Source organism: Lithobates pipiens, unplaced genomic scaffold (genome assembly GCF_037356315.1).
Source record: "Lithobates pipiens isolate NorthernLeopardFrog02 unplaced genomic scaffold, aLitPip1_a1.2 Scaffold_35, whole genome shotgun sequence".
In the NCBI taxonomy this organism is placed as follows: domain Eukaryota; kingdom Metazoa; phylum Chordata; class Amphibia; order Anura; family Ranidae; genus Lithobates; species Lithobates pipiens.
The window spans coordinates 10,034,850-10,058,714 of NW_027507811.1; the positions used below are offsets into that span (position 1 = coordinate 10,034,850).

Here is a 23,865-nt window from a genome sequence, read left to right on the forward strand (position 1 = left end):
TGCCTGGCAGGATCAACAGCTGGATCAAGGGATGGCTGGAACCGGGAAGGAGCAGGATCAGCAGGCAGGTGCAGGAAGCTGAAGCAGAGCAGCAGGCGGGGTGGCTGGACCTGGAACACCAATGCAGGAACTCTGGCAGAAGCAGGACTTCAGGTAGAAGCTGGAACCACTACTGGAAGCAGAGCAGCAGACGGCACCGGAACAGGAGGCTGGAAGCGGAGCAGTCAGACAAGCCGGGTCGGAGGACAGGCAGTCAGCGAAGTTACCACGGATCAAGCGGGTGGATAGTCGGACAATAACCCGGGTCGGTAGATAGGCAGGCAGCAGAAGTACCGAAGGATCCAGCAGAGGGGAAGTCAGACAGGCCGGGATCAGGTGCAGGCGGTTAGCAGGAGTAGTAGGTAAACAAGTCGGGTCAACAGGTCACAAAAGGCAGGTTCTCAGAATCAGGGTACTCGCACGCTGTAGATCAGACAGCAAGAACTGGATGTGACAAACTGAGTTAAATAGCCCGCCTGGCGCCAACAGGCGCACACACGCGCGCACGCACCCGCGTGCACACGTGCACCCGCGGACGCGAGGCGGAAGGTCCGGGCTGATCTCTGCTGGCAGGATCCTCCTGACATTTATAGAGTTGCACTGAAAAAAACGAAGAATAATGTCCACAAGTGTTGTGATGATGAATCTTAATGGCAAGCGATGTGGACCTCTCGTGACAGGAGGTCACTTGCACTTGTGGCTATAACCCAGCCTAGGCCTTTACCAGTCCCCGCAACTCTCCTGCCCTTGGCGCACCACTGATCTGACACCCGCAGCAATTCGCAGAGGGCAGTGTGAACCGTCTGCGAGGGAGTTCTGATGCAGGAGCCGGCACTGGAATTGCGCTGGTTCCGGCATCGCAATAGTCAGAACCCAGGCTCAGTATTTCCTCAGATTTCAGATGATTTCACATGTCGGACTAAAAATACTAATACTGGAAATCAGAAAAGTTTTACCAAACTTCAAACCCAAGTAGAAGTTTTCCCATTAAAGGTACATTTTTACCTTTCTGAACGGAGCTCTGATCACTAGAGTGTGCCTACAGTATCTCCTGGTCCTCCACAGAGCTCCATGGTTCCTCCTGATGATCTCCACAGAGCTCCATGGTTCCTCCTGATGATCTCCTCATCGCTACAGGACTAGACATGTGCATGACGAAAATATTTGTTTTGTTTAAATTTGTTAGTCAAGTTATTTCATTTTGTTTAATTCACAGAGCGCTGGAGGGGAGAAGACCAGGAGTACAACAACCTGGGAGGAGTTGGTTTCTGAAGAAGACTTTATCCAGCATTTGGTCTTCATTTGAATGAATGCAAGTAAAGCAAAAAGACAGTGACCTCTGGTAACAGGTCCAGGAGTGCTGATCACAGCTAGCCCCCTAGCTATCCAGGCAACCAAGAAGTAAAGGCCAGTCAAAGCTTTACACATATCAGGAGTACAGTGGCCAAAAGTGATGACACAGGGCGAGTAGAAGATACAAACAACTTCCACTACCAAAAAGGAACACAAATGACTCTAATAATAGCGTCACAATATTACATTTTTAAACTATAACAAAAAAAAAGTTGTAGAAGTCATCAAAAATAGGAATAACCTCTTGACAGGAGAGGTGAGTGGTGCTGGGAATTCTGGGACATTATCCAGTAACAGACAAGGGATGTGTCTGGATGGTGACTGTATCATTGTGTGTGTCAGGTTCCTATAAGGTGTCAGGATGTCACTGTCTATTTCTCCATGGAGGAGTGGGAGTATTTAGAAGGACACAAGGATCTCTACAAGGACGTCATGATGGACAATCAGCCGCCCCTCACATCACCGGGTAAGAGGAGACTTTATTGTAAAGGAGAGAGCAGTACGGAGGCTCCACCTAGATCCCCCATCATCTGATAAACACATAGAAACAATGTATTCAGTCAGTGTGTGTGTTTCCTACAGATGGATCCAGTAATGGGAACCCACCAGAGAGATGTCCCCGTCCTCTGTATTCCCGGGATTCCACACAGGAAGGTCACACCATCCCCCACCATCATCAGGTAGATGAGGAACAATCACTGATAGTATCATTAGTATTTGTACATTATCTGCATTGTTACAATTGATGTAATTTCTATTATATATTCAGAGTGTAAACCTGAGAGATTCTAAAGTTGAGGTTAAAGAAGAGTATAAAGAGGAGGATGAGGAGTATGGAGTGATGGAGAAGCTTTCTGAAGAACACAAGGATCTCATGGAGCCACCTAATGACAGGGCCTCCCCAGAGGGATGTCACAGTCCTCTGTATTCCCGGGATTCTACACAGGAAGATCACAACTACGCAAAACATTATCAGGTAGAATATTAACAATTATTGGTAGTTATAATTTATTCACAAGCATGTTTGTTACAGTGAATGTTTTATTGTATATTCAGGGTGAAAATAATATTGTTGTAAAAGAAGAGTATGAGGAGGCTGATGGGGTGATGGAGGAGTCGGAGTTTCTCAAATACCTGTTCCAGACCAACATTGTGGCGTCATCCAGCTACAGAAACCCACCAGAGAGTGGTACCCGTCCTCTGTATTCCGTGGATTCCACACAGAAAGATCACAGCTACGCAAAACGTTATCAGGTAGATGATGAATGATATTTGATAGCTATGATTTATAGACAACAGAATAAGGGAAAAGCTATGGCATTGTTTTTAAATACAGGGGGGGGTTTATGGTTAGGGTGGAAAGTTGGGTGGAGGTCTCTTTAAGAGTCTCTTTGAGAGCCCTGTAGAAGTGTGTAGCTCCTTAGGCAAGGTCTTCAGAAAACGTAAGAACAAACAAGCAGACAAGGGCGCCGGCTTACAAGTGTAGAGAGTGATCAAAATGCAGATAAGGAAGGGATAAAAATTCGCTCACAGGATGGAGAGCGTTAAACATTTAAGGAAGGGATAAAAATGCACTCACAGGATGAAGAGGGTTAAACAGATAAGGAAGGGATAAAAATGCACTCACAGGATGGAGAGGGTTAAACAGATAAGGAAGAGATAAAAATGCACTCACAGGATGGAGAGGGTTAAACAGATAAGGAAGGGATAAAAATGCACTCACAGGATGAAGAGGGTTAAACAGATAAGGAAGGGATAAAAATGCACTCACAGGATGAAGAGGGTTAAACAGATAACGAAGAGATAAAAATACACTCACAGGATGGAGAGGGTTAAACAGATAAGGAAGGGATAAAAATACACTCACAGGATGAAGAGGGTTAAACAGATAAGGAAGGGATAAAAATGCACTCACAGGATGAAGAGGGTTAAACAGATAAGGAAGGGATAAAAATGCACTCACAGGGTGGAGAGGGTTAAACAGATAAGCAAGGGATAAAAATGCACTCACAGGATGAAGAGGGTTAAACAGATAAGGAAGGGATAAAAATGCACTCACAGGATGAAGAGGGTTAAACTGATAAGGAAGGGATAAAAATGCACTCACAGGATGGAGAGGGTTAAACAGATAAGGAAGGGATAAAAATGCACTCACAGGGTGGAGAGGGGTTAAGCAACATGTGTTCCAATACGAGTGGAGCCTTCTGGGGAGCCGTTCGGTGTTGCAGAGATCAGCAGGGAAGTGGCTGGAGGGCTTTAGAGCTTTGCAAAGAAGTTGCCATCGTGCGGTCACTGTTTTCCACCTTGAAGCGCAAGAGTGAGCTGCAGGTCTTCCCGGGATGTCTCCTCTGGCCACGCTGGGCTCAGGTCTCCCTGGCTTGGATCGGATGAGTTAGACTGTGACATCACACGTCACGTGAGTGGGCATAGTAACACTTTTCAGGACAGATAGGACTGCCCCTTTATCAAACCGAAGAGTCCTTTTTGTTTTTTAGTCCTTATTGGTTTGACAAAGGGGTGGTCCTACCTGCCCTGAAACACGTTACCATGCCCACCCACTTGACATAACAGCCTTACTCATCCTAGTTATGGAGGTTTCACTGAACCGGGAGGGGTCAGGATATTCTTAGAATCATGTTCTATGCTATGGTTAGGTACCTGCTCTCCTGGGGACTTGTCCCTGAGATTTTTATCTGTTGACCATGTCAAGTTGTTGGTCTTGTCCTCCTGTGTACTTCTATAGTTCCATCAGTTTTGGTGGGTTTTTGGTTTCACAGCCTCTTGCTGGTTGAGGCTCAGTGTTCCTTTGGCTGAAGTCACCCCCCTTGGCAGTGATCTTTTCTGTCCATGTTGATTCTCGGTGGCCTTCCATCGGTCACTGGAAGCTTTCCCTGTCTTGCTGGGCGCTTTGTCTCATCTGGTTCAGATTTGGGGCTTATTCTTTCTGATCATTCTGAGTTCTCACTCCCTTTTGGGCCTACCACTGTCTGTTGTCCATGGCTTGGTTGGACTGCTTATGGACGTCCTGATTCTATCTGACTTCCTGTGTCCCTCACTGGACAAGAAAAAAAAAAATCTTTTTGTACTTACCATAAAATCTGATCCTTGGAGTCCATTGAGGGATACAGGTCCCAAACCTTTGTGATTTATGTTTTTGGCCTTGGTACCGCTTTTCCACAAAACTAAGGCATGCTGTGAAGAGGAGGAGTTATATGGGGGCAGACTATTTTTCTGATTGCAAGTGTCTCAGCCTCCAGTAGGCGGCAGTATAACCTGATTTTGAATACAGAAAGTATGAAAACCTTTTCTTTTGCTGCCATTCTGTTGGTTTAGGGTGAAGATCTGATGAACATGAGAACTGAGGGTGAAGTAGAAGAGACGTATGTGAGGGATGATCAGCAATATACGGAGGAGGCTGGAATGACGAGGACATTCATAGAGGAGGACACTCCTACAGAGATCAGCACAGGTGACCCATCATATATTCTTCTCTTATCTCTGCTCTGTTGCTGCATGCTGATTGGTCCAGAGTAGGGCAGGAGCTGAGTGATATCAACCAATAATAGGCTGGTAGTGGTCACCTCCCTGTACTGATGCCCATCCTGGTATTTAGCTGGCAGTATTAGGTTGTGTGTCACTCCTAGTCCTGCCCAGACCTAACCACTTCCATCTATAACAACACACTCTCATCCTCCCTTGACACACTTGCTCCTCTTTCTACATGCAGAACCAGGCCTCAACAGATGGCACCAGTAGTCTCAAGAGACGCAGCCTGCTCTTGAGTGAGTGTGGTCTGCCCTTCTCAAATACAACTCCTGCCTCCACACACAATTCGCGAGGAGATATCCAGCAGCCAACGTCCTCCCCTAAACACCACATCAGGTCCAACACCGCACACAATACTCTCCTCCTTCTGCCCTGTTACCACCGAGTAAGTTGACAAACTCCTCTCCATAGCCCACCTCACCACCGTTCCCCTGGACCCTGTCCCCCTCACAATTGCTGTGACTACCTTCCCACTCTACCCTAAACTCTCTAACCCACATCTTCAACCTCTCCCTCTCCTCTGGCACCTTTCTCTCCCCGCTCAAACATGCACTGGTTACCCCAATAAATAAAAAAACACCTGTTTGAATAACTTACGACCTATCTCCCTGCTTCCGTTAGCCTCCAAGCTCATTGAATGCCTTGTCCATGACTGTACGAGTTGCCGCCTCACTGACAACAACCTTCTCGATCCCCTACAGTCCGGCTTCCGCCCACGACACTCCACTGAAACTGCCCCACTAAAACTCACCAACGACCTACTAACGGCCAGTACTCCATACTCATATGCCTTTGACACAGTTGACCACCCACTCCTCCTCCATAAACTCCACTCCCTTGGCTGTGATTCTGCTTTATCCTGGTTCTCTTCCTACCTATCTCAGTGCACTTTCAGTGTCACTTTCAACTCCATCTCCTCCGCTCCTCTTTCTGTTGGGGTAACCCAAGGCTCCGTTCTTGGGCCCCTCCTATTCTTGCTCTATACATCTTCCCTAGGCCAGTTGATAACCTCTAGACATGTGCAATTCGTTTAATTCCCGAATTCGTTTTTAAACAAATTTTAATAAAATTCGTTAATTTCCAAATTTTTCAATTTCGAGTTTCCGAATTTTCAAATTTCCAAATTTACGAAAATTCTAAATTTTGGAAATTCGGAATTTCCGAAATTTGAAAATCCTAATTTTCGCAATTTTGAATTTCCAAAAAAAAACAATGAAACGAAAACAAACATTTTTTTGTCAGTGCATATGTCTAATAACCTCCCATGGTTTCCAGTACCACCTTTACGCCGACAACACCCAGATCTATTGCTCCACTCCTCAACTCACCCCCTCGATCTCCTCACGGATCACAAACTTACTGAATGACATATCGGTATGGATGTCACACCACTTCCTCAAACTCAATCTTTCTAAAACTGAGCTGGTAATATTTCCTCCTCCCCTGATTCCCCTCTCTGTGACTTTACCATTGAGATCAACAGCACAACCATTGGTCCCTCCAAAGTGAATATGTGTAAAACCTTGTGAGCTGCTATGTGTAACACAAGTAAAGCTGCCAACACTCCCCACACTTCCTGATAATGTGACACTACAAATAAAATAAAACTCAATTAGGGCAGCGCTAAATCAATACTACAAATTAATAAAAATGAATGAAAATTAGATATATGCAATCTCATAAAGTGCACTGGGTCTAACAAAATGCAATAATTAACTGCCGATTCAATATTCAATAAAATGTCCAAACATAAAGTGCAATGTGCTTGATACTCCACACAGTGTCCTTCTGCACTCCAATCCATAACGTGAAAGTCTATTATATATTATTTGTAGAACAATTTGTGAAAATGTGGTATCTTCACACTGCTACACCTTTGTGCACATAGAATCCTCGTGCAGCCCTCCACCGGTTGTGCCCTCACCTTATAGGCTTAATTAAAGCGCTTATGATACAGATCAATCCTCTGAGATATTCCTTCTGTTGTTCCTCCTTCCTATGGTCTGTTTTTCAACTCAGATGCTGGATCGGCATATGGTGGGGTACTGCTTCCTCTAAACTCTAAAACTCTTAGCCCTTGTACACACGGTCGGGGACCGTTTTGACGGATATTCCGACTGTGTGTGGTCTGCACCGGACTGTTTCCGTCGGAATATCCGACGGACCAACTTTTCCAACTTGCCGGTAAAATTTTCCGACAAAATGCTCCGATCGGACATACTCCGGTCATGTGTAGCCTACTCCGACGGACAAAGTGCCACGCATGCTCAGATCAAATTCCTAGACCAAAGCTATTGGCTACTAGCCTGAACGTAATCCCATCGTAACGAAATAACGTCATCACGTTATGTACAATCGGATTTTCCGACAACTTAGTCCGACCGTGTGTATGCAACATCACTTCCGGACCTCTTCCGGAATTAATCCGTCGGAATTACTCCGATGGATTTGGTTGTCGGAATCTCCGACCATGTGTACAAAGGCTAAAGGCTTAATTAAAGCGCTTATGATACATATCAATCCTCTGAGATGTTCCTTCTGTTGTTCCTCCTTCCTATGGTCTGTTTTTTAACCACTTCCGGACCGCCCGCCGTCCTTTTTACGTCGCTACTTTGAAGAGGAATACCGTTGTTATGGCAGCAGCTAGCTAGAGAGGAGACGTTGCAGCAGAGGAGTTTTAGAGTTTTCCTCCTGGGAAGTCTGGAGATCACATGACCATCACATTGCCTCCATCTCCCTCCCTGTTAGAATAGAGAAATAAAAAGAAGATTCTACAAATCACCAGAGAGATCGAGGAGGGGAAAGGAGTTACACCATATGCTGATCCAGCACCTGAGCTAAAGAACAGACCACAGGAAGGAGGAACAACAGAAGGAATATCCCAGAGGATTGATCTGTATCATAAGCCTATAAGGTGAGGGTACAACTAGTGGAGGGCTGCAAGAGGATTCGACCCGATTGCCTCCGCCGCTACCGATGGCTCCGGTAAGCGTCGGAGGGCACTGGAGAGTCCCCACCGCTGATAAAAGTCATCTCGTGGTGAATCCACCGCAGAGACCACTTTTATCTTGAAGCGGGCCGCCTGCTGAAGAATAGGATAGCTAGCTGCTGCCATAACAATGGTATTCCTCTTCAAAGTAGTGACATAGGAATGACGGCGGGTCGGTCCGGAGGTGGTTAAAGAATAGACCATAGGAAGGAGAAACAACAGAAGGAATATCCCAGAGGACTGATCTCCATCATAAGTGCTTTAACTAAGCCTATAAGGTGAGGGCACAACTGGTGAAGGGTTGCACGAGGATTCTGTGTGCACATATCATGTTTTCACAAATTGTTCTACAAATAATATATAATAGACTGTCATGTTTATGGATTGGAATGCAGAAGGACACCATGTGGAGTATCAAGCACATTGCACTTTATGTTTGGACATTTTATTGAATTTTTGCATTGTAAGCAGTTAATTATTGCACTTTGTTAGACACAATGCACTTTATGAGATTGCATGTATCCAATTTTCATATTTTTTTTTTTTTTTAATTTGTAGTATTGTTTTAGCTCTGTAATAATTGAGTTTATTCCACTGGTCCCTCCACACATGCCAGGGTGCTAGGTGTAATCCTCGACTCTGACCTCTCCTTCAGCCCCCACATCCAATTACCGGATAAATCTTGCCACCTTCACCTCCGCAACATCTCCAGAATTTGCCCCCCTTCCTGACGAAGGCCACCACAAAGCGACTTATCCACTCCTTGGTTATTTCCCACCTCGACTACTGCAACTTTCTCCTCCCCGGCCTATCTTCTACATCCCCCCTTCAGTCTATTATGAATGCTGCTGCCAGACTCATACACCTCACTAACCGATCTGCTGCTCCTCTCTGCCAATCCCTTCACTGGCTTCCACTACCCCACCATATAAAATTCAGAATAATAACCACAGCATACAAGCACATCATCGCCCCAAGTACATCACCAACCTCATCTGCGGATATCGCCCAAATTGTTCTCTCCGCTCCTCCCAGGACCTCCTGCTCTCTAGCTCCCTTGTTACCTCCTCCCATGCTTGCCTTTAGGACTTCTCCAGAGCCGCTCCCATCCTCTGGAACTCCCTACACCAATATATATGGTCAGACCCTACCCTGTCTGCCTTTAAGGTTGAACATAGTTTTTATTATTATCACAAGGTCAGTGCAAATAAGGAGTACAAAATGGCAGTACATTTCCAAAGGTACATAAACAGCGAGGTACAAGTGTAAAAGCATAAAAAACTGCGTAAATGACAAAGCTGATTAATACCAGTATAAGTGATAATAAAGAAAGAAATCAACCGGTGGAGGGGAAGGGGAGGGGGGAGAAGGGAGGAGGGGGGAAGGGACAGGGGAAGGTGAGGGAGAGGAAAGGAGGGAGACAGGAACCTCAAAAACTGAAATCATATTGGGCCGTACTGCAGCCGTCAACATGGATCCAGGTCAGTGGCCCGACGTCCAACCTATATCGCCACATGGGGGGGAGGGAAGACAGACGGGGGCCAGCCAGAAGGTGGTGTGCAAAGGGAAGTAAGAGCACAGGCCCATTAGCTGTGCAACCCCAAAGGAGTATCACAGGTGAACAACAAAAATACAGGATATAGCATTGTCCTATCGAAGGCCATTAAGGAAGTCCGCTGAGGCCGAGTGATGGCGCCAGATAGACCACAAAGCAGTAAATTTGTCATATCTGTCCCCTGTCTGCCTTTAGGCGATACCTGAAAACTCATTTATTCAGAAAGCCTATCCCTGAGCCACCTCCATCAGACCATCCCTCCGCAGCTATTACCTGTTGTACCACCACCCCCCTCCCTTTTAGAATGTAAGCTCTACAAGCCGGGCCCTCCTATACTGAACCGTATTGTACTTGTGCTGCCAGAGTAGTTCATTCTTTCTTTATTCATATTCACTCATATCTACCTGATACCTGATGGAATCTTGATGGAAGTGAACCAACCCTCTCATATCTATTGATGGTGTTTTTATTTTTTTCCAATGATAAGTCCATCAGTTCATAGACCCATCTATCATTCCTCCCGTAATTTCTTCCTCCCCACCATCATCACCTCCAACCACGAAGATCATCTTTCTTCCTCACTTTCACATCACATCTAACATAGAGGAACCCCCCCCCCCTCCATCTTTTCTATGTCCCGTGTCCCTCTAAACAAGAGGATCAGCATGAATACAAACGGGCCCAGTCTTGTGAGGAGTCAAGCTGTGTTTCTGGAACACCGACCACATCTCCAACCACAAGATCATCTTTCTTCCTCACTTACACATCACATCTAACATAGAGGAACCCCACCCCCCTCCATCTTTTCTATGTCCCGTGTCCCTCTAAACAAGAGGATCTGCATGAATACAAACGGGCCCAGTCTTGTGAGGAGTCAAGCCGTGTTTCTGGAACACCAACTACATCTCCAACCACAAGATCATCTTTCCCACACCCACCTAACAACTATCCCCGAGCCACCTCCATCAGACCATCCCTCCGCAGCTATTACCTGTTGTACCACCACCCCCTCCCTTTAGAATGTAAGCTCTACAAGCCCGGCCCTTCTATACTAAACCGTATTGTACTTGTGCTGCCAGAGTAGTTCATTCTTTCTTTATTCATATTCACTCATATCTACCTGATACCTGATCCGGATGGAATCTTGATGGAAGTGAACCAACCCTCTCATATCTATTGAAGGTGTTTTTTTTTTTTTTTTTTCCAATAAGTCCATCAGTTCATAGACCCGTCTATCATTCCTCCCGTAATTTCTTCTCCGCACCATCACCACCTCCAACCACGAAGATCATCTTTCTTCCTCATTTTCACATCACATCTAACATAGAGGAACCCCCCTCCATCTTTTCTATGTCCCGTGTCCCTCTAAACAAGAGGATCAGCATGAATAAAAACGGGCCCAGTCTTGTGAGGAGTCAAGCCATGTTTCTGGAACACCGACCACATCTCCAACCACAAGATCATCTTTCTTCCTCACTTTCACAACACATCTAACATAGAGAACCCCCCCTCCATCTTTTCTATGTCGGTTTTCCCTCTAAACAAGAGGATCAGCATGAATACAAACAGCTCAGTCTTGTGAGGAGTCAAGCCGTGTTTCTGTTACACCAACCACATCTCCAACCACAAGATCATCTTTCTTCCTCACTTTCACATCACATCTAACATAGAGAACCTCCCCTCCATCTTTTCTATGTCCCGTGTCCCTCTAAACAAGAGGATCTGCATGAATACAAACGGGCCCAGTCTTGTGAGGGGTCAAGCCATGTTTCTGGAACACCAACTACATCTCCAACCACAAGATCATCTTTCCCACACCCACCTAACAACTATCCCCGAGCCACCTCCATCAGACCATCCCTCCGCAGCTATTACCTGTTGTACCACCACCCCCTCCCTTTAGAATGTAAGCTCTACAAGCCGGGCCCTTCTATACTGAACCGTATTGTACTTGTGCTGCCAGAGTAGTTCATTCTTTCTTTATTCATATTCACTCATATCTACCTGATACCTGATCCGGATGGAATCTTGATGGAAGTGAACCAACCCTCTCATATCTATTGATGGTGTTTTTATTTTTTTTTCCAATGATAAGTCCATCAGTTCATAGACCCGTCTATCATTCCTCCCGTAATTTCTTCTCCGCACCATCACCACCTCCAACCACGAAGATCATCTTTCTTCCTCACTTTCACATCACATCTAAATTAGAGGAACCCCCCCCCTCCATCTTTTCTATGTCACGTGTCCCTCTAAACAAGAGGATCAGCATGAATAAAAACGGGCCCAGTCTTGTGAGGAGTCAAGCCATGTTTCTGGAACACCGACCACATCTCCAACCACAAGATCATCTTTCTTCCTCACTTTCACATCTCATCTAACATAGAGGAACCCCCCTCCATCTTTTCTATGTCCCGTGTCCCTCTAAACAAGAGGATCGGCTTGAATACAAACGGGCCCAGTCTTGTGAGGAGTCAAGCCATGTTTCTGGAACACCGACCACATCTCCAACCACAAGATCATCTTTCTTCCTCACTTTCACATCTCATCTAACATAGAGGAACCCCCCCTCCATCTTTTCTATGTTGTGTGTCCCTATAAACAAGAGGATCGGCAGGAATACAAACAGCCCAGTCTTGTGAGGGGTCAAGCCATGTTTCTGGAACACCAACCACATGATCATCTTTCCCACACCCACCTAACAACTATCCCTGAGCCACCTCCATCAGACCATCCCCCGCAGCTATTACCTGTTGTACCACCACCCCCTCCCTTTTAGAATGTAAGCTCTACAAGCCGGGCCCTCCTATACTGAACTGTACTGTACTTGTGCTGCCCCCCCCCCCCCCCCCACATTGTAAAGCACTGCGCAAATTGTTGGCGCTATATAAATCCTCTATAATAATAATATGATAACACAGATTGAGCCTTTCTTAGGTTGGTCACTCTTCTTCCAGCAGACTTATAGCTAAATGTTACCATAAAACTCTACTACCAGCCTTGCTGGGATGATAACTAAGGAGTAATATAAAGAAGGAAACAGATCATTTTCAATAGAAAATGCTGCCGTTTGCTCCCTCCAGTGCTGCATATCATCAGAAGCCTAGGCCTATGGTCACTTGTTCTATGGTAAAGGGTCTACAAGTCTGAACTTTGACCCTCTTGTCTATCAGAGGTCACATGACCCAGTGCCTAGGCTTGTGGTTGTGTGAAGAGCATGGACCTCCCAGTCCCCCATTGGTTCCTGCTCTTCTGACAAGGCTGTGTAAATGTAGAAGTGATCTGGGAGGAGGACCAAAGGCCTGAAGAGGGGGGAAAAGTCCCGGCTGGTTGGGACCTCCACAGAGAACATCTCCTCACTCATATCTACCTGATCCAGATGGGATCTTGATGGAAGTGAACTAACCCTCTCATATCTATTGATGATGTTTTTCTATTTTTCCAGGACACGCCATGGAGAAACCCTCAAAGGATCGTCTCACTTTATCTCCAGGTTGTAGAATGGAAGATGAGGACATCACAGGAGATTGTGGAGGAGAAAAGACAATGATCTCCACTATGGATGGTGGACTTCACAGTGTGGATAGACCATGGAGTCCCTCCGACTCTGAGCAACCTCGTACTGTGAGGGACGGGGCCGGGATTCAGGGTGAACAGATATTCTTCTACCCAGATTGTGGGGAAAGTTTTCCGCCTGAATTAAGACCCACTGAACATCAAAGATCTCACACGGGTGGAAAGCTTCATTCCTGCCCTGAGTGCGGGAAATGTTTTCTATATAATGCACATCTGTCCATACATCGGAGAACTCACACGGGGGAGAAGTTGTATTCCTGCCATGAGTGCGGGAAAATATTTGTTTATAAATCAAAACTAGACATCCATTACAGATTGCACACGGGTGAGAAGCCATATTCCTGCCCTGAGTGCGGGAAACGCTTTGCAGAGAAGGCGCAACTTGTTGCACATCAAAGATCTCATACAGGCGAGAAGCCGTATTCATGTCCTGAGTGCGGGAAATGCTTTTCAAGCAAATTAGCACTTGCTGTACATCAGAGATCTCACACAGGAGAGAGGTCATATTCCTGCCCTGAGTGCGGAAAATGTTTTATAAGTAAATTGGCACTTACAAAACATCAAAGATCTCACACAGGGGAGAGGCCGTATTCGTGTGCTGAGTGCGGAAAATGCTTTTCAAGCAAATTGGCACTTGCTGAACATCAAAGATCTCACACAGGGGACAGACCATATTCATGTCCTGAGTGCGGGAAATGCTTTACAAGCAAATTGGCACTTGCTGTACATGAAAGATCTCACACAGGGGAGAGGCTGTATTCCTGTGCCGAGTGCGGAAAATGTTTTATAAATAAATCACACCTTGTTGTACATGAAAGATCTCATACAGGTGAGAAGCCGTATTCCTGTACTGAGTGCGGGAAATGCTTTTCAAGCAATGTTCGACTTGTTGTACATCAAAGACATCACACAGGAGAGAGGCCGTATTCCTGTCCTGAGTGCGGAAAAAGTTTTATAAGTAAGTCAACATTTGCTGAACATGAAAGGTCTCACACAGGTGAGAAGCAGTATTCCTGTACTGAGTGCGGAAAATGTTTTTCAAGCAAATTAGGACTTGTTGTACATCAAAGACATCACACAGGAGAGAAGCCGTACTCCTGTCCCGAGTGCGGAAAACGTTTTATAATGAAATCAACACTTGCTGTACATCAAAGATCTCATACAGGTGAAAAGCCGTATTTCTGTACCGAGTGCGGGAAATGTTTTTCGACGAATTACTCGCTTTTTACTCATCAGCGAGTGCACACGGAAGAGAAGCCGTATTCCTGCTCTGAGTGCGGCAGATGTTATAGACAGAAATCTCATCTTAATAGACATCAAAAATCTCACGCGGTGGAGAAGCCGTATTCCTGCACTGAGTGCGGGAAATCTTACATACTGAAATCTCAACTTGATGGACATCAACTGTCTCACACGAGGGAGAAGCCGTATTCCTGCTCGAAATGCGGGAAATGTTTTTCACATAAGTCCACTCTTAACATACATCAGAAGTGTCACACTGGCGAGAAGCCATATTGCTGTCCCGAGTGTGGAAAAAGTTTTTTATGGTGGCCCGATGTTGCTAGACATCATATTAAATGCCGTAGGCAGAAACAGCCGCTTCCCTGTTCTGGGAGCGGGAAATGTTAGCTACGGAAATCAGAACCTGTCAGGCATCAAAGAGCTCACACAGGGGAGAAGCCATATTCCTGCTCTGAGTGCGGGACTGGCAGGGCTGGACTGGGACAGAAATTTGGCCCTGGACTTCACCCAGACCGGCCCACTTACATTTTGAGTGTCTCATCAGCACTCCCTTACATCAGTGTCCCCCATCAGCAGCCCCCTTACTTCAGTGTCCCCATCAGCAGCCCCCTTACATCAGTGTCCCCCATCAGCAGCCCCCTTACATCAGTGTCCCCCATCAGCAGCCCCCTTACATCAGTGTCCCCCATCAGCAGCCCCCTTACATCAGTGTGTCCCCCATCAGCAGCCCCCTTACATCAGTGTGTCCCCCATCAGCAGCCCCCTTACATCAGTGTGTCCCCCATCAGCAGCCCCCTTACATCAGTGTGTCCCCCATCAGCAGCCCCCTTACATCAGTGTCCCCCATCAGCAGCCCCCTTACATCAGTGTCCCCCATCAGCAGCCCCCTTACATCAGAGTGTCCCCCATCAGCAGCCCCCTTACATCAGTGTCCCCCATCAGCAGCCCCCTTACATCAGAGTGTCCCCCATCAGCAGCCCCCTTACATCAGAGTGTCCCCCATCAGCAGCCCCCTTACATCAGAGTGTCCCCCATCAGCAGCCCCCTTACATCAGTGTGTCCCCCATCAGCAGCCCCCTTACATCAGTGTATCCCCCATCAGCAGCCCCCTTACATCAGTGTCCCCCATCAGCAGCCCCCTTACATCAGAGTGTCCCCCATCAGCAGCCCCCTTACATCAGTGTCCCCCATCAGCAGCCCCCTTACATCAGTGTGTCCCCCATCAGCAGCCCCCTTACATCAGTGTGTCCCCCATCAGCAGCCCCCTTACATCAGTGTGTCCCCCATCAGCAGCCCCCTTACATCAGTGTGTCCCCCATCAGCAGCCCCCTTACATCAGTGTGTCCCCCATCAGCAGCCCCCTTACATCAGTGTGTCCCCCATCAGCAGCCCCCTTACATCAGTGTCCCCATCAGCAGCCCCCTTACATCAGTGTCCCCCATTAGCAGCCCCCTTACATCAGTGTCCCCCATCAGCAGCCCCCTTACATCAGTGTGTCCCCCATCACCAGCCCCCTTACATCAGAGTGTCCCATCACCAGCCCCCTTACATCAGAGTGGCCCACTGAGCCATCGGCCCACCGGGAAACTCCCGGTAGTCCCAATGGCCAGTACATGCCTGGGGACTGGCCATTTCTGTGCAGTAGTTATCAGCCTATACAAGAATCTTCATTTTCTTGGAGAGAGCCCCCTGCTGGGAGAAAGTGGAAAATACGGCATTAGCTGATGTAAAATGTTATGTCTGTGTAATAAAACTGCAAATATATTAAAATTAAACAAATGAAGATTAAATATTTTTTCTTAAACTCTTGATGTTCTTTGTAAGTTGATTGATAAAAATCTGTATGATGAAATGTCCTTTCCTTTTCCTAACACTACAAGTAAGGCCCATCCTGTAGGTTTTAGTTTTAGTCTTAATCTTGTGTCTTAGTAGTTTGGTTTTACCGGCTTGAAGTTGTTGGAACAGCCGACTCCCCCCCTTCTCATAAATCTCAGGACGTCTGTAGTAGACCCCAATGATAAGTCCATCAGTTCATAGACCCGTCTATCATTCCACCCGTAATTCCGCCTCTGCACCATCACCACCTCCAACCACAAGATCATCTTTCTTCCTCACTTTCAGATCACATCTAACATAGAGGAACCCCCCTCCATCTTTTCTATGTCCTTCTATACAAGAGGATCGTCATGAATACAAACAGCCCAGTCTTGTGGGGAGTCAAGCCGTGTTTCTGGAACACCAATCACATCTCCAACCACAAGATCATCTTTCTTCCTCACTTTCACATCACATCTAACATTAAGAAACCCCCCTCCATCTTTTCTATGGACCGTGTCCCTCTAAACAAGTGGATCAGCATGAATACAAACAGCCCAGTCTTGTGAGGAGTCAAGCTGTGTTTTTGGAACACCGACCACATCTCCAACCATAAGATCATCTTTCTTCCTCATTTTCACATCACATCTAACATAAACTACCCCCTCCCATCTTTTCTATATCACGTGTCCCTCTAAACAAGAGGATCGGCATGAATACAAACAGCCCAGTTTTGTAAGGGGTCAAGCCATGTTTCTGGAACACCAACCACAAGATCATCTTTCTTCCTCACTATCACATCTAATCTAGAGAAACCCCCCTCCATCTTTTCTATGTCCCTCTAAACAAGAGGATCGCCATGAATACAAACAGCCCAGTCTTGTGGTGAGTCAAGCTGTGTTTCTGGAACACCAATCACATCTCCAACCACAAGATCTTTCTTCCTCACTTTCACATCACATCTAATCTAGAGAAACCTACCCTCCATCTTTTCTATGAGCTGTGTCCCTCTAAACAAGAGGATCAGCATGAATACAAACAGCTCAGACTTGTGAGGAGCCATGTTCCTGGAACTCCAACCACAAGATCATCTTTCTTCCTCACTTTCAAATCACATCGAACATAGAGAAACTTCCCCTCCCATCTTTTCTATGTCCTGTGTCCATCTAAACAAGAGGATCAGCATGAATACAAACAGCCCAGTTTTGTAACGGGTCAAGCCATGTTTCTGTAACACCAACCACAAGATCATCATTCTTCCTCACTTTCACATCACATCTAATCTAGAGAACCCCCCTCCATCTTTTCTATGTCCCATGTCCCTCTAAACAAGAGAATTGCCATAAATACAAACAGCCCAGTCTTGTGGTGAGTCAAGCTGTGTTTTTGGAACACCAACCACATCTCCAACCACAAGATCATCTTTCTTCCTCACTTTCACATTCCATCTAACATAGAGAAACCCCCCCTCCATCTTTTCTGTTTCCCATGTCCCTCTAAACAAGAGGATCAGCATGAATACAAACAGCCCAGTCTAGTGAGGAGTCGAGCTGTGTTTCTGGAATAGGGATGAGCTTCGTGTTCGAGTCGAACATTGGCTGTTCGCCCGTTCGGCGAATTCCGAAATTTATGGGCCGTTCGCGCCAAATTCGTGTGGCGCTCACGGCCCACAATGCACTGCGATGGCGCAGTGCATTGCTGGCTCATGATTGGCCAAGCATGCACCGTGACCCCGCATGCTTGGCCAATCACAGCGCCGGCAGCGAGGAGAGCCAGGATGCCTGTGGCCAATCATAGCTCAGGCTGTGTAGTACACGCCCCACACTATATAAGGCCGCCAGCGCGGCGGCCTTGTGTAGTGTGTTGGCGTCTGAAGCAGTTAGTGGGTGTTCTGTGTACCTTCAACATCTGTACTGGTTGTTGTCTGCGTGCCCTGACTGCAGTATACACCGCTATATTCACCTATATAGCTAGCGATATATCTATCTTTTATAATAGAGCTTGCAGTCAGTGTTAGGAGCTTGTGCGTACTGTCTGCGTGCTCTGCACCCAGTATACATCGCTATATCCACCTAAATAGCAAACTATCTTGCTCGTTTTAAATAGAGCTTGCAGTCAGCGGTAGGAGCTTGTGCGTGCTGTCTGCGTGCTCTGAACCCAGTATACACCGCTATATCCACCTATATAGCAAACTATCATGCTCGTTTTAAATAGAGCTTGCAGTCAGCGGTAGGAGCTTGTGCGTGCTGTCTGCGTGCTCTGAACCCAGTATACACCGCTATATCCACCTATATAGCAAACTATCATGCTCGTTTTAAATAGAGCTTGCAGTCAGCGGTAGGAGCTTGTGCGTGCTGTCTGCGTGCTCTGAACCCAGTATACACCGCTATATCCACCTATATAGCAAACAATCTTGCTCGTTTTAAATAGAGCTTGCAGTCAGCGGTAGGAGCTTGTGCGTGCTGTCTGCGTGCCCTGAACGCAGTACACACCAGGAGAGGCTTTCCAAGAGAGCAGACGTGCGTGGAGGAGCTCTGTGGAGAACCACGGCTGTCTTGGACATCCGGCCTTATGGCGTCGGCCAGCCCAGGCTCGGGGCCTCTTTCCCGGCCTGGGTCTCAGACAACCCCCCCTGGGGTGAGAGACCTCTCCAGGGAGGAGAAGTTGTTCCTGGTCACAGTCTGAGCTAATGGACTGGACCTGGGCCCAGCCGGGAGAGGGCCCAAGCAAGCTCCAGAAGAGGAGAGAAAGGGTAAAAACCCTAATACAGAAGGCCGCGGCAGCTTATGTACAGCGCTCGGAGCGACTGGCCGACCTACAAAATCGCAGGGACCGCTTAGCCAGCAGCAAACGTGGCGAATATAGGGAGACCATAGATGGCCTGAAGCATGAATGCAGGGACCTCTGGCGGCTGCTGGGCGGTCTCTGCGAACGTGGAAAGGGTGAGAGAAGGTTTTTGACAGAGGTGAAGAAAGAGCTTCTAAAAGCCAGCCAGGAAGGAACCCAGGCGGTGAGACGAGGAAATACCCCCCTGAAGTCCCCCCTGAAACTCTCACCTGATGCAACAGTGCCACAGACCCCAGTGGAAGTAGCATTTTCCGATGACAACCAATCCTTGGCCTGTCAGGAAAGTATGGCCCCCGGAGCTGTCAGTGCGGAGGGTCCCCGGATTCCTGTGTTAACACCTGCTATGCCTATGGCCACAGTCCAGGAGGATCCGGGTAGGGTACCCGATGAAGCACGTAAAAGCTCCGGTGGAGATGCAAGTCACAGTCAGCGGAACAGGAAACTGTTGGTGGTCCTCACCAGAGAGCCGTCGGAGGGGCCAGTGAAGGCCAATAGTCAGAGGTCCCCAGCGGAGAGTGCAGTCCGACCCCCCTCCGGGGCCCCCCCGGTGACCCCAACGACTCCTGCCAGACCCATAGCGGTGCGGGGAATACCGGTCATAATGGTGGCCCCGGCCGCGGCCGCATGGAGAGAGGGGGAGGTGCTGATGGGAACGGACACATGTGCAGTCTTGGATAGACATTGTGGACAAGCATCCTCTGCTGACACTGGGAGGAGTGGTGGGATGGGGGCGGGTGCATCACTTCCTGTTCCGGGTGACGAGACAGGAAGTGACCTCATCGACTTCCGGGAACCGGAAGTGATGTCAGTGGTGACCCAGGAAGTCCCAGGAAGGCCTAAAACGGAAGTGGGGACACCGGGAATTCAGCTAGGGGGGCCATTGGTGTCGCTCGTTGGGGGAGAGGAGGCGGTGGTATCGGAGACCTCCCTGGAGATAACAGCTTTAGCGTCCTCTGGGGATTTTCTTCCTGCAGGACAAGTATGCTGGGGTGAGTCCCCGATGGGGGATTTGAGGAGCGAGTGCTCGGCCCTGGATTTCATACGGGGTTTGGAGGGGTCACAGGAGCGGGGTCCTGAAGAAATGGAGGTGGCTCCCCCCCAGGATCATATAGCTGTAGGGGGTACTGCTCCTTCCCCAGCGGTAAGGAGTGAGATGCCGGTTAGTGGGGATGCGGTGGGTAGAGGTACTGAGCCAGGGAGTCCGGTCCGTCAGGGGTCTGGCCCTTCCCCCACAGACCCAGTTTTCATCTTGGGCACACAGGAGGAGGCAAACCTCTTAGGTGCCCTGAAGGCTGGGCGCTCGTTTGCACAGGTGGCAGGTTCCTCTGTCCCCCTGGGTCCCCTGTACGGTCAGTTTGGCGCCCAGAATTTCCGGGCTCCCCCTGGGGATCAGCCCCAGGGTGCGCAGGCCTGGACGAGGGGTACGGGGGGCCCTGAGAGGCGCAGGCGGAATGTGGTGCAGCTCAGGTGGGAAGGGACGTCTGCATGTCCCAGCAGGGGTCAGGTCATCGACTATCTGCTGGGGCTGCGCTTTAAAGTTTCGGACTTATTTGCAGTCATACATCCCACAAACTCGAAGGAGTTTGATGTAAGTTTTGTCTCCTTGGTCTCCATGGAGCTTTTCCTGACACTGTACGAGCTCGTCAGGAAGTCAGATCCATGGAAAAGTTTCCGGGTGATACCTCTTTCGAGGCAGGAGGAGGTAAAGAATGTGACTGTACTGGTCAGGAATGAGTCCCTCCCACCTGAGGACATTGCGACCTGGCTGGCGCGGTACGGGCAGCTCCAGACAGGGCTGAGGAAAAGTTTGGATGAGCGCGGGGTCTGGACAGGTGCGTGGTTGGTCAGGATCCGGCTCAAGCGCATGTACCTGGCAGCGCCTTTATAGGTAGAGACCGGATCCTGGTCTTCTACCCTGGACAGCCCCGTCGCTGTTTCAAATGCGGCAGTCCCGCGCACCTCAGCGCGGACTGCACAATGCCCCGCTGTGTGAGGTGCAATGGTTTCGGCCATTCACCTGAGGGTTGCAGGCTTATTGTCTGCAACCTCTGTGGGGAAATGGAACACCCCTTTAGTCGGTGCCCCAAGGCGTTCAGGGGGTGCCAGGCTGAGGGGGGTGCCCCAGGCCCGGAGGGTGAGGGGGTCCCTAGACGAAGTGGGGATCCCAACCCCTCAGGGTCACAGAGGGAGGGTTCCCCCCTCCCTCAAAGGGTCCGACCCCCCAGGCGCGGATCAAGGACAGGAACTGGCGTAGTGAGGGAGCCAGCGAGTTCTCCGGCCCCGTCTGACCCTGCGCCAGATGGGGCAACGGCAACAAAAACACCTGGGAAGCCGGCCAAGGCGAAAAAGCCCTCACCCAAAAATCACCCTCCCCCTGTTTCCCCCCCGTCCTCCTCCCTTTCCCCTGCCCCCCCTTCCCCTCTCCCCCCCCCCCTGGTCTCCCCCCTCCCAGCTTCCCCTTCTTCTCCTTTGCCCCCTTCCCCCCCCCCCTTCAGTAATTAAATCTGCGGGTAAACCGCATCCACCCCTGGATCAGACGGCTATACTAATGCCACCTCCGGCCTCTTCGGTGGTCGTGAGTGGTCGGCAGGCTGGTGCAGTAGGGGTGACCCCGATGGACATCTCAGGGGCCGGTAAGGGGGTTAATAAGAGGATTAAGGAGATCTCCAGTGGGAGGTCCGATGAAGAGAGTGGGAGGGAACCTCCCAAAGTGGAATGGGAGAAGAAAACCAAAAAGAAGAGGAAGGGGAAGGAGGGTGGGGAGGGCCCCCAGCCCAGTACGAGTTCAGGGGCAGGGGGGGGCTCCTCACTGGCCCTATGGAATAGATACGGGATCCTTTCCTCCTCAGACTCCGAGGAGGATTGATTCTTTTAGAAATGTAAAATAGAGAGGAACGTAAAATTCAATTACTAAGGATGGCGGTACCCGCTCCAATACGCCTTGCAACCATTAATGTCGCAAGTGTGCGTTCTGCGGCGGCTAGATTTTCAGCCTTTGATTTTCTCGGCCGGGTTGAAGCCGACATTTTGTTTTTGCAAGAGACCTGGCTGGCATCTGTGGCAGAGATTCACCTAGCGAAGAGGGAGTGGAGACATGGGCCCTCCCTCTGGTCTCTTGCGGCTGAGCCCTGCAGTGGTGTTGCGGTCCTTTTTAAGACTGGTTCGGTGGCTTGTCGATGAGTGATTGAATTGGAAATCGGTAGGTGTTTGATTGTGGACGCAGTCGTGAGAGGGGAATCCCTCCGCCTTATCAATTTTTATGGACCTCAGTCCCAGAGGGGGAGGAAGGACCTTCTCACGCTGCTGAAACCATACCTGTTTACATCCCAGCAGGTGGTCTTTGGTGGTGACTTTAACATGGTCACCAGGTCAAAGGACCGGGCAGGCACCTCAGACCCTCTGGGATATGATAGTATCTTTTTGAATCGCATAGTGAGGGAAGCTGGGTTGGTGGATGTGCACGTTCGCCACTTCCCCAACCTCACTGGTTTCACATATTCCAGAGGTAGTTGTAGGAGTAGGTTAGATAGGTTTTTTTTGAAGGGGGACTCGTCCTTTGCGGCTCCTGCGCTACATGCGGTTGAGTTCTCTGATCACCGTATGGTGTCGGTCACTCTGAATGTGGCGGACACCCCTCAGAAAGGAAGGGGCCTGTGGCGACTAAACGGGTCGCTACTTGAGGACCCTGAAATCAGATCGGCCTATGAGGACTTCTTTTTAGAACAAGCCTCGCTCCTTGAGAGCGGCTGCTCCCGCCAGGAATGGTGGGAAGTGGTGAAGAAGAGGTCGGAGGGCTTCTTCCGGGAAGTCTCGGGCCGTCGGGCAGCATCCCGGTATCAGGCCTACCAGAAGTTACGCAGGCAGCTAGATCGCTTGGTTTCTGATGGTGGCCCTCAGGACCAGATCTCGGATCTGAAGCTCCAGATGAAGAAGTGTCAGTATGACCGTCTCGCCTCCCTGGTGCTGGAGAGGGATTACGGGAAGTTCACCAACCCGGATCCCTACAAAAGCTGTGGGGACGCGGTGAGTGGGAAGGTCATACATGGACTGAGAGATCCCTCGGGTTCCCTGGTGAGGTCCAAGCCAGGCATCCTGGGGATCATCAGAGCCCATTTTTCAGACATCCTTCGGAAGAAGCCGTTGGATCTGAGGAGAGCCAAGGAATTTCTTGACGGGACTCCACTTGAGGTGGGGTCTGACCCCCTAGACTCCTTGGTGGAAGAGATCTCAGTGGCCGAAATTGAGCAGGCTATTGACTCGTCTCTAAAGAAGTCGCCGGGGCCTGATGGGTTCACGGCAGAATTTTATAAAGCCTTTAAGAGCCTTTTGGCTCCTCGTCTGAGGGAGGTGTTCAGTGAGTGTTTGGCATCTGGCCTGCTCCCTCCCTCGATGAGAAGGTCGGCCTTGATCCTTCTGTCCAAGGGGAGGGATCCGTCCGTGGTTGAGAATTGGCGTCCTATCGCCCTTCTCTCCACGGATAGAAAGATTTTGGCAAAGATTTTGTTTACGCGTATGTCTGCTGTTGCGGGCAAGCTGCTGTCAGCCTCCCAGCACTGCACAGTTCCCGGCCGTAGCACCTTTAGTGCAGTCCTTAACGTCCGGGAGGCTGTGGAGAGGTGCAGGACAACGGGTGATGGGCGGTATCTGCTGGCATTAGATCAGGCGAAAGCTTTTGATCGGGTAGACCACGAGTACCTCTGGCTTCTTCTGGGTAGATACGGCCTGCCTGATCGATTTATTGATTGGCTCACGACTTTGTACAGAGGGGCCGAGAGCTTCCCTCTGGTCAATGGTTGGGTGGGTCCTACCTTTCCGGTGGACTCTGGTGTTAGGCAGGGCTGTCCGCTGAGTCCCCTGCTCTATGTCTTTGCAGTCGACCCCTTCGTAAGAAGGCTAGACTGTG

At 49.0% G+C, this 23,865-nt stretch overlaps 1 protein-coding gene across 1 annotated transcript in view; it reads left to right on the top strand.

The window, feature by feature from the left end:
* The window catches only part of LOC143955478 (uncharacterized), a 112,807-nt gene that overhangs the window by 499 nt on the left and 88,443 nt on the right, over positions 1-23,865 (top strand). Inside the window, exons 2-7 of the mRNA XM_077465518.1 lie at positions 1,256-1,858; positions 1,975-2,072; positions 2,162-2,368; positions 2,449-2,646; positions 4,726-4,861; positions 12,928-14,055. Coding sequence (XP_077321644.1) covers positions 1,774-1,858; positions 1,975-2,072; positions 2,162-2,368; positions 2,449-2,646; positions 4,726-4,861; positions 12,928-14,055 — 1,852 coding nt within the window. The 5' untranslated portion in view covers positions 1,256-1,773. The remainder of the gene's footprint in view (positions 1-1,255; positions 1,859-1,974; positions 2,073-2,161; positions 2,369-2,448; positions 2,647-4,725; positions 4,862-12,927; positions 14,056-23,865) is intronic.